This window comes from Biomphalaria glabrata, chromosome 15, assembly GCF_947242115.1.
Source record: "Biomphalaria glabrata chromosome 15, xgBioGlab47.1, whole genome shotgun sequence".
Classification (NCBI taxonomy): domain Eukaryota; kingdom Metazoa; phylum Mollusca; class Gastropoda; family Planorbidae; genus Biomphalaria; species Biomphalaria glabrata.
Genome location: NC_074725.1, coordinates 25,363,457 through 25,374,546, shown reverse-complemented (window position 1 = coordinate 25,374,546; position 11,090 = coordinate 25,363,457). Strand labels below are relative to the sequence as shown.

Sequence of the window (11,090 nt, the reverse complement as noted above, 5' to 3'; positions counted from 1 at the left end):
GCCGTTACATAAATGGCGTGTCTCGCACGGTTAGCCTGGTAAAGAAAAGGAAAATGGCGGGGGTCTTAGTGTACGCGGCATCTTGCCGTGAGTCTGACCCACCCGCCATACAGAACAGTGTACACTGTTCTCATTCAGGCCGGTGAGATGGAGCTCTTGTTCACTTTTGCTGGCCTAGAGTTCCAAGAGCCGAAGGCTCAACTCTACCTGACAGTTTCAAGAAGAAGAAGAAAAATAAGTCACACTACTTATTCAGTTGCTATTTACATTTTAATTGATTTGACGGTGCAAAAAATGGCTAGAATTTGGCTACTCAGTTACCAGGGGGGTCCAAGTGCACCACCTTGCACCCCCCCCCTTTTGCGGGCGCCTATGGTAACTTGTTCAGTTGCTACTTCTATTTTAATTGATCTAATGGTGCAAAAAAAAAAAATGCTATAATTTGGCTACTCGGAATCCAGGGGTGTACAGTTGCACCACCTTGCACCTAACTGCGGGCGCCCATGCCGGCCTGCCCTGTCTTTAATCCACCTTGACTATAAGACTCCAAGCACTATAAATAAAAAGTGGCGGCGCAAGACCTATTGGCGATGTACATTTTGCGAGGCCCTGTATAAGCACAAAAATATGGATATTATAAAATAATAAACACTGGGTCCTGTGAAATTTGCATGTATAAAAATCCATTGATAAAAAAAAAAAAGAATTAAAGAAACAGAAAATTTCTGCTTTTCAACTTCCTGATTCAGTCATGTACTGACCGACTGACATCACTAATTCTCACACTTTTTGTGGATGAAAAACTACACAAATTTAACCAATTACTACTTTCTGTGTGCTTATAACAATTAAACATCTTTTACGATCGAAACCGCATCGATTAAATTTACCGAAAACGTTTTTTTCGCGATTTTGGACCCAAAAAGGTTTTTAAAGCCAACATATCAAAAATACCAGATTAAACTTTCTTCTATTTATATTTCTATTTATAAGCATTATTGTCTTTTCCAGGATCACTGATTCGGGCCTTGGTCGGCGCAGTCCCTTATTTTTGTCACATTTAATTTACTACTTTCTCTCATTTAAAAACTTGGTCCTGCTGTTCATTAATGTTTAATATGTATGTATTATCATTTGTTTCAGCACCTAGCTTCACTTCTATATTTAAAACTATTCAAGCACGTAACATACAGGAAATGCATCAATCCAAAAAAAAAAAATAACACAGCATAAAGATATATAAAACATTCTGTAAATCTTTTTAAATACTGTGGTGTTTGGCCGTTGTCGTAGACTTTTCTAAAATATGTTTAAATGATGTCATTAATGTCACTTGGCAATGATTTTATTATCATAATACCTCTAGTTAACTCTAGTGTGTTATTCCTGATTCCATAAAAGAACCAACAGAAAATTTATTGAAAAGAATGGGACTTTATGCTAGAAGTGAATTTAGACTTAAACCAGATGCAACGTTTGCTTTTCTTTTATAAACTCACTCAGCCTTGAATGTCCTTGATTTTATTCTTTGAATTTAGTCTTTCATAAGTAATGGAACCTAGCTAAGTCACTAGCGACTTTAGCAGTAGCTTTAAGTTTAGATCTGCCTATTTTTTGCAATAGAGTCAGGGAACATCAGTTTGTTACCATGCTAAGGTAAGAGAGAAACTCAACCAGCGGCGGACTGTCAAAATCAGCCCGGGCTTTTCTATACAATCCGACCCACAAATTATATGCCATTATTATGTAAATATAATTTTTTGATAGCTATTGTGTGAAATTAAAGCGAAAACTGGGTTTACGTAGTACAATAAATTTCTACAAGTAGGTAGTGAGTTTGAGTTTTGATTTTTTGGCACATCGGTACAATTTAGGCCATTTCGTGCCCGTAATCCTTCAAGGATTACTCTCCTTTACAAGAGCTAAATTCCATACAGTTAAATCTTTAAAAACAAGGTCTATTCACGTTTAAAATAGTAGTACCGGGATGACCGATCCTAGCTCGGTTCTATAATGCATTTAATTTATTACTTACTGAAATTTGGTTGAAAAAAACATGACTACATACAATGGATTTTTTAAAATATAATACACTGTCGTAAAGTATTTAGTGGGCAATCGAAGAGCAGGACCATGTGCTCATAATTGCAAGGTTAGCAGATGCTATATATTTATTTAAAGATTATACAAGTTGATTTTCTTTTAATTAGGAATTACATTTTGATGGCAATAAAAGGAAAATGAAATTAAATAATTCTAACTTCAATTAAAAGAAGCTTTTTGGTCACCATTATTTGTTGAATAATATTAAAAGACAATCTTTCTCAAATGGCATTAGGTGTAACCAAAAACAAACAACAAATGGCAGTTATAATGTGAAAACCTTTAGTTACTAAAGAAGAATTAAAAAAAAATAACATTAGATGTAACCAAAATAAAAAAAAAAGAGCAATTGTATAGTATAAAAGCTTAAATGATTTTAATTCATTGAGGAACGTTTAATATATTGAATATAAATATTAATAGAATATTTTTATTTCAACCATTTTACTTTCACTTCAAGACATAAACTTGTATAGAAACTTGCTTACACACATTCATCTCATTGTGAGACAGACACACTAACAAGATATAATGTGAGCTATGTAGTCATCAATTTATAAAGTACAATTACATTAAACATTAGTGTAAAAGTCCTAATGATATTACTCACACATTTGACTACTTTATACAATGTTTAGAATTTAGCCCTTTAGTAATAGTGAATATAAGCCTAGAAAAAGAACTGAACTTGCACAGCTAAAGAATTTTGTTTATCTATATTTTAAAAAAAATTCTTTACTTTACTTAGAAATGCTAGCAATCTACTGGATTGCTTGACTTTTATCTCATTCCCCTTACTTAATAAAAATCAATCAATGTATGATCAATGCCTTTCAAACAAATATCATAAATAACATTTTTTTGTGGCTAAGAAGGCAAAAGAACTAATGGCACAAAGAGATACATAGCATTATTAAAAAGAACATATAATAAATGTAATAATCATACATAAACCATTTTTACCTAAATGTAATGACAATACATAATACTTGGTTACTTCAATGTAATGATAATAGATAATACTTGTAATGACCATACATACTTCATGGTTACATAAATGTAATGACCATACATACAACTTGGATACTTGAATGTAATGACCATGCATGATATTTGGTTATCTAAATTTATTAATTGTACATAACACTCAGTTACTTAAATTTAATGGTATTAGAAAAAAAATGGATATTTAACTGCAGTATTAAACAAATACTACAATACCCAAGAGTTTCCTAGAGAACAAAAATAAATTGATACAAAAATATAATGTTGGTGCAAAAAAGATTTGATTCATGAACAAAATACATTTTGAGAAGTTTCACCAAATGTTCACTATCATTAGATCACTTTTGATCTCTATGATCTCCATTTGTTTCAATGCATCGATTTTGTAGAAATGTAACACATATTTTTGTTTTTTATCTGATCTAATAAAACTGTTCTTTGGTAAACATATCCAAGCACTAAAGAACTCTACTTCTCCCAGACATAAATTGTAGGGCTAGAGTGGATTATTATTGTTTTATAATAAAAGTATGTCATATCCAAAGAGATAAAACATAAACAATTAGGTCTGTGGATCTTGAAGTTAGACACGCCTTAGGTACATTATCAAATCTTCCTTGAGTCAGATAAACGCTGGTCATAGAGAGTCTAACGTTGGTTCAAAGCCACGGTGCTAGCATAGCAATGTCTAATGAGGACTCACATCTCTGCTTCCCACTACCAGTTGCTATCCAGTACATCAATTCTCCGGTACAAACAGGCTGTAATAGGAATATCCAAATTAATCTTAATTTGTGTTTTTCTTATGATAAAATTTCAAACAATAATTATATTTGTATTTTAATTGATTTGCCGACATAAAATAAAAGGTCGAAGTTATATATCATTCTGATGTTCGACTAACAAATAGTTGTATTTTAATGGTTAACAAATTTTAGAACTCAAAGTTTGAACTCTGTGATGTTCAGCCTATTCATAGCGAAGTTTATTATCAAACAGAGTGCACAAACTGTTGGGATGACTTTACCCATACCACCGTAGCATTGAATTGCATATTATATTTCAGCATTAGAATGAGTTGATCTCAAGTTGAGAATATGGACGTTTAACAGCTAATACAATCCCTATTTCCCATCCACGTTTTTCAAAGAAAAATGTTATAAGCCTTATTCTTGATACCTATTGGAAAGTGTTATTTATAAATAATTATAACACAATACCTATATATCTAGATCCTAGTAAAGTAGCTAACATTTGTCTCTCCTAATACTAACCTCCTTTATCTCAGTTCAACACTTCCTTCCACACAACGTTCCGGGTGTAATTTGCGTTGTCTCGGGGAAGAAGGACTTTTAAACAACTTTGTCGTTTCACTCTTGAAAAGGCCACATACAGCATACCATGCATAAAGACTGGGACTCTGAGATCAACTCCAACAAACTGGAATGTTTGACCTTGTGATTTGTGGACTGTCATGGCGAAAGCAGGGGTCACAGGAAATTGATGGCGCTGCATTGTGCATCCAAGTTTCCCCTTACTGGAATCTAGAGTGATTCTGGGAATATGAACTGCCTTTCCAAAATGTTCGCCAGTTAGAATCTTAGCAATAATTATGTTGTTACACAGTTCAGTGACAATGAGCCTCGTCCCATTACAGAGTCCTTCTGAAACATCCAAGTTCCTAAGTAGCATGATAATTGTGTTTTTTTTAGTTTTAGTTTGTGTGGAGGCAGATCAGCGATGTCTATGGAATTTAAAAATTCTGTGGTAAATTGAAGTGTACCTTCTGACATATCCTTGATTGAATCAAAGCTAAAATAGACTTTTTCCTCTCCAGGTAATCTGTCTATAAGCTCACAATTGATTAAATTGACATCTTTGTTTAGGGGAGCCAAAATTGCCCTGTCTTTCATGTTTTCGTAACTTTTATCTGCCAAACAATCCCCATAAACTTCGTCAATAATGTTGGTTTTTGAGATGACATCTTGTGGCAGAGCTATTTCACCCATATCATTCAATGGTACTTCACCGTCTCCAATCCTTAAAAGAAACTCGGCAAAATCCGTCTCTTCTTCATCAACTCTCATATTTCTGGTTAATCGAGATATTTTAAAATGTCTCCATAAGTCACTCTTTTTAAGGGATACGTCTAAAAGCTCACTTCTGTTAGCTCGTGGCTGAATTGGAAGACATTGCCGGAAGTCGCCCCCCAAAACTATTGTTTTTCCTCCAAAAGGCTCTTTTGCATTGCCGATTGCTCTTAGTAGCTGGTCTATGGTAGAAAGTCCGTATTTTGGCAGCATTGGGGCCTCATCCATTAAAAATACATCAACTTCCGCTAACTGAGCAGCTTTCATTGATCCTAGCTTTATGTTTGAAACTGATTCAGGTGTAAGGGGCACACTGAGGCCAAATGTTTTGTGTGAGGTGCGTCCATTAGGCAAAAGAATTGATGCTATTCCTGTAAATGCCATACATTTCACATTGAAATTTCGACCCCGAAGAATGTGATAAATAGTCTTGTACACAAACGTTTTTCCAGTACCTCCAGGTCCATCAATAAAAAAACATCTTGGTCCAGAGTTATGACTTGTGACAGCATCGAGAATGGTATTCACTATGTCAAGCTGTTTCCCTTTCAGGAGTCCATACAACCGTTCCCCTTCCAGTATTGAGCTGTCGTTGTTAAGCATATCCACATTTAAATGGTTATTGACAAAGTCAATGTTGTCCATGCCAAAGGTGTTGACCCAGTACTGAAAATCTCTGCCTTCTGTGGCTTCGGTATTTAATTTGGAGGCGATAATTCGATAGGTATGATTTATCGCGTCTTCCACTCGGCCACCTGTGTGTCCTATTTCTAGAAGAAAATCTTCAGCCAGATCTGCTTTGAACATTTCCCAAAGTCTTTTTGGATTTTCTGGAGATCCAAATATTAAAATCTGTGTAAATAGTGTTCTCATGGCTCTAGGCGTTTTTGACATAGCCGATTCCTGCAGACCATCGATCCACTGTTGGTCATCATAGGCAAGCCCTCGAGCCAGACACGCTTGCTTGAACGTGGCATGCCTGATACCATTAAATTTAAGAAGTTCGTCAAAACTTGTAGCGTCATTGACGTGGTACAAAAGCATCCTGAGATGGTATAACTCTGGCTGGGCAACAAAATTAACGCTGTGGATACGACCAATAACATTGATTTGTCGAAGCCTCTCAACCCATTCACTTTGCCTTCCTATCCATTTAAAATGCTCGGGCATCTGCCAATAAAAATGGTAAATAATTTCTTCATCTTTTCCAGCAAGGCGGTTAGCTTCTTCTTTTTGCTTCTTGGTAGCATTGGTTTTGAAATAAGACTCCAATGTGGATCCCTTAATGCCAGTATCCGCCAGATCTTCTTGCACATTCACAATGTCTGACATTCGGTAGTGACCAGGAAGATGAATGTCAAGACGTTGCACTACATGGCTCTTCTTTTGGAGTTCATTTCCAGATAAACGCCAGCAAGCCTCCGGTGGTGTGATGCACCGCTCTTCAATGTATGTGTCTGGTTCATTATAATTTATTCTTTTTTGCTCCTCCACAATTTTAATATAGGCGCAGTCATGTCCTTTGTAAATATATTTGTATAAATATTTCACTGCTCTAATGCTTCCAACAAATTCAACGTTTATGTGGCAATTGAAAAGTTTCAGCAAATATGCATTGTAAGGAGCCACGTGGTGGTTGTCTCTGGTTATTCTTCTACCAGACTTGTCTTTTCGGTAGACAGCTAGTTCGTGAGAAAATTCAGGGCTCTGCTGGTCCAGTCTGGAATCATACCGACGTCTTAATTTTGGTTTTTCGTCGTCAACCAGTGATGTTGTTTCTTGAAAAGGTTTGGGGAAATCGAAACGGCAGTGAATTTTTCCATTGTGGTTTTTCATGCATGACGCATATAAGTCATGTTCACCGCAAGGATTATGGATCATCCATTTCAATACCAGTTCTCGCAACTCAGGATCTGTGTTGTCTGGGATCTCAGCAGAAATTAAATCATCTAGCTCATCAGGATTGTGCACTTTGTCTTCCGATCTCATAATTAGTAAAAGATGCATGTGAGGGAGACCACGCTTTTGAAATTCAATAGTATAAACATAGGCTGCTACTTTCCCAAAGATTTGTTTCTTGTACAATTCCTCAATAATGGTTTCAAACTTCAGCTTTGCTACTCTCGCAACGAGATCAGGACGATCTTGAGCTCGCTGCTGAATAACAAACCCTTCCTCGGTAACAATACGGGCAGCTTCTTTTATTTCAGGCCATTCCGGATTACATGTCATGGTTATAAAGAAGTCTGGTGAACCGAAGCGTCGTACTATAGCCATGGCGTCTTCAAATTGTTCAGCATAGTATCGTGTTGAGCCTGGGAAGGAGGATGGTAAAATGATGGTTTCACCAACAACAGCATCTTTCTTTTCAGCCAGTTCTTTAAGAAAGTTAGACACTCCTATGTATTTTTCAGCCAGAATCTTCTTTTGGTTGGACTTGATCCACTGGATGCGATCGCGTTCGACTCTAATAAATGTGTCAACCAGATACTGCTGAAACAGTCGGCCACCAAAATGTAGTGCGTTGAATTGTGTTTCACGTAGATCAAGATCGCTTCGATCTTTTTCAAGTGGGAGATTTTTGGTGAGTCCTTTGCGATAAGCAATACGATATTGTGCCATTTCCAGTCTTGTTAGATGCTGCCGACTGGGATAAGGCTGTTGTAGCTTTAGATCCACAGAATATCCAAAGGTGCCTTTAGGATAAAATAATGGATATGTGAAGGGCTCTGTTCGTTTGTCTGTGTTCTTTAAAGTAACTATTTCTTTGCCTCGCTGATGTACAACCATTTCATTAGCTGGAATGCTTTGATCAGCATTCAGTGTCAGCACAGCACATACTTCATTGGATGAGGGGACATTGTAGCGCCTGATATCAAAACCATCAGGATTAGTAAACAAAAGTCGAACATGTGGAGGTGCTATTCCGTTTGCTGATGCAAGTTGTCTAGTTTCTGTCTCCACTTCTCTCATCATTTTAAATGCCTGAGCGAAACAATTGACGGCGCGTATGATTTTCTCCAATCTATTCATTAAGTCTTGGTTGATGTCACTATTGTATGGATGATGAATTCTTTCATTCACAGCATCGTCGGGATCCAGAAAGTAGAGCTGACCATATTGTGGTCTTTCGTAGTCACCATTTGGATTTTGTGTTGGATGAACAGCCAAATTTATTTTATGATAAATCATCCCTGCTGCGATGAAACTATAAATGCCGTGGCTATTAATTGTCCTGTCGTCATCCACATTAAATGATGCCAATGAAAAGCATGCATTTAAATTTCGTATCTTCTTATGAAATTCCTGTGCCAAAGGGTGCTGACCTAAAAACAAAATAATTAATTCATTTGGAAAGATAGGAGCTTCCAGGGAAATTCGACCATGTAAACAGCAGTCCCCGAAGGAGTCTCTGTTAACTTTGTTGCCAACTCTTTCCTCTGGAAAATGTATCGCCTGGCAATGTATGCATGTAATTGTAAAGGGGCCCAATGATCTATAGTTAACACTTGAGTTCACTGCGCTCTTGTACGTTTGTACTTTAGTTTTCTCCAAGGCTGCTCTTCGTCTTGCGTCACGCCGTCTTTGTTCCTCCAAACGTTGGTCCTCTTTTATCTTCGTTTCTGCAGATAACCTTAGTGTTGCCCGCTGTCTCATTTCTTCAAGTCTCTCATTGCGTTGTTCGTCGGTTTCTTCAGATAATCTTATGGCTGCCCCTTGTCTCATTTCTTCAAGTCTCTCGATGCGTTGTTCGTGGGTTTCTTCAGATAATCTTATGGCTGCTTGCTGTCGCATTTCTTTAAGTCTCTCATTTCGTTGAGTAGGCGTTTCATTATTTGTTCGTTGTAAAGCACGATTTTGCATGTCATAAAGTCGTTTGGAATATTCTGTTGGAGACTCAGTTTCCAGTCGCTGTGAAGCTCTTCGTCGCAAGTCGTCAAGTCGCTTAGAATATTCTATGGGAGTTTCATTTACATATCGTCTTGAAGTTCGTTGTCGCATGTCGTCAAGTCGCTGAGAATATTGTGCGCATGTTTCTGCTTGAAGTCGCTGTGAAGCTGTCTGTCGCAGATCCTCAAGACGCTGAGAATATTGTGCGCATGTTTCCGCTTGAAGTCGCTGTGAAGCTCTCTGTCGCAAATCCTCAAGTCGCTGAGAATATTGTGTGCAAGTTTCCGCTTGAAGTCGCTGTGAAGCTCTCTGTCGCAGATCCTCAAGTCTCTGAGAATACTGTGTGCAAGTTTCCGCTTGAAGTCGATGTGAAGCTCTCTGCCGCAGATCTTCAAGTCTCTGAGAATACTGTGTGCAAGTTTCCACTTTAAGTCGTCGTGAAGCTCGAAGTCGCAGATCCTCAAGTTTCCTTAAACGCTTCTCAGAATTTTCTAGTTTGACGATATTTCTAATAACTGCATTTGCTCTAGTTGAAGCTTCTCTGAGATTTGTCGTATTTGAAGGCTGGTGATTCACTGGAGACTGGCAATTTATTGAAGTTGAAGACTGGTGATTTAATGAAGACTGGCAATTTATTAAAGTTGAAGACTGGTGATTCACTGGAGACTGGCAATTCATTGAAGTTGAAGGCTGGTGATTTAATGAAGACTGGCAATTTATTAAAGTTGAAGACTGATGATTCACTGGAGACTGGCAATTCATTGAAGTTGAAGACTGGTTATTCACTGGAGACTGGCAATTTATTGAAGTTGAAGACTGATGATTCACTGAAGACTGGCAATTTATTGAAGTTGAAGACTGGTGATTCACTGGAGACTGGCAATTTATTGAAAATGAGGGCTGGTGATTCACTGGAGACTGGCAATTTATTGAAGTTGAAGGCTGATGATTCAATGAAGACTGGCAATTTATTGTAGTTGAAGGCTGGTGATTCAATGAAGACTGGCAATTTATTGAAGTTGAATCCCGTTCATGTAAAACCAAAGAAAGGCGAGGGACTTTAGCTGGATCAGCGTTGTTGTTTCCTTCTCTAGATTCTTGGTTGAAGTTGAATAACTGACGTTTTCTTGGCCGCGGCATCTTCCTAATAGCAATGGATTAAATTGGTGTTTTTTTTGTAAAAATATAATTGGTATACTATATTACACTACTGAATATTAAAATTCCGAATAATAACGTTATATCAATAAATATTAACTTCATAATAACAATTAATAAAATAATAAATAATAATGCTTACATAAATAATAGTATTAGTAATAATAGTATTAAAATGTGTGCATTATATTAAAAAAAAACATTAGAGCTATGGCAAATGAAATGGACGTTCACACCAATTCCACTCCACAATTGCATGTGAACATTTCTACCCCATAGATGGATTGTATTGACTCATTGGATTTAACTGTTTAGTGGCCAATAGCTAGATCTAGATTTGTTGTTTTGTGGCCAATAGCTGGATGATCTGTTTTGTGGCCAATAGCTAGATGAGCTGTTTTGTGGCCAATAGCTAGATGAGCTGTTTTGTGGCCAATAGCTAGATGAGCTGTTTTGTGGCCAATAGCTAGATGAGCTGTTTTGTGGCCAATAGCTAGATGAGATGTTTTATAACCATTCCCAACAAACAAAAGAAAAGTATCATGTTGCTGCTTAGGGATAAGTCACCATCCTCTAGAAATCTTATTAGCCTACGTCGTAAACCTCCATCTATTGTGCAAGAATAATGGCGAGCAACATAGCAGTTGCATCCCCTGGGAATCTAGCTGTCTTGAATCAAGATCTAGATTTAGACGTAGATTCCAGAATCAAAATCCATAAGGACCATATCTATTCCTTTCGGCCTACATTCTAGCTAATTAAAGTTATGCACATAAATCAAATTCTTCTTTTCACTTACCTTATTTAACAGGGATGAAATGTTTAATTTGTAGAAACACTTGT

The 11,090-nt window shown here is 36.9% G+C and overlaps 2 protein-coding genes across 2 annotated transcripts; both read right to left on the bottom strand.

The window, feature by feature from the left end:
• Positions 1-2,222: 2,222 nt before the first annotated feature.
• LOC106053577 (uncharacterized) lies at positions 2,223-6,626 on the bottom strand. The gene is made up of 2 exons (XM_056013286.1): positions 4,383-6,626; positions 2,223-3,869 (listed from the first exon to the last, which is right to left on the bottom strand). The coding sequence occupies exon 1, from the start codon at positions 6,528-6,530 to the stop codon at positions 4,719-4,721; it is 1,812 nt and encodes a 603-aa protein (XP_055869261.1). The 5' UTR covers positions 6,531-6,626; the 3' UTR covers positions 2,223-3,869; positions 4,383-4,718.
• LOC106053576 (uncharacterized) lies at positions 6,569-10,229 on the bottom strand. The gene is made up of 2 exons (XM_056012016.1): positions 6,768-10,229; positions 6,569-6,655 (listed from the first exon to the last, which is right to left on the bottom strand). Exons 1-2 carry the CDS (start codon positions 10,227-10,229, stop codon positions 6,569-6,571), a joined length of 3,549 nt encoding a protein of 1,182 aa, XP_055867991.1.
• Positions 10,230-11,090: the final 861 nt, after the last annotated feature.

Coding starts and splice junctions, on each gene's coding strand:
- LOC106053577 (XM_056013286.1), bottom strand. CDS start 6,530: ATGTCAGACATTGTGAATGTGCAAGAAGATCTGGCGGATACTGGCATT.
- LOC106053576 (XM_056012016.1), bottom strand. CDS start 10,229: ATGCCGCGGCCAAGAAAACGTCAGTTATTCAACTTCAACCAAGAATCT. Junction 6,656..6,767: donor GCCACATAAACGTTGAATTT/GTTGGAAGCATT, acceptor ATAATGAACCAG/ACACATACATTGAAGAGCGG.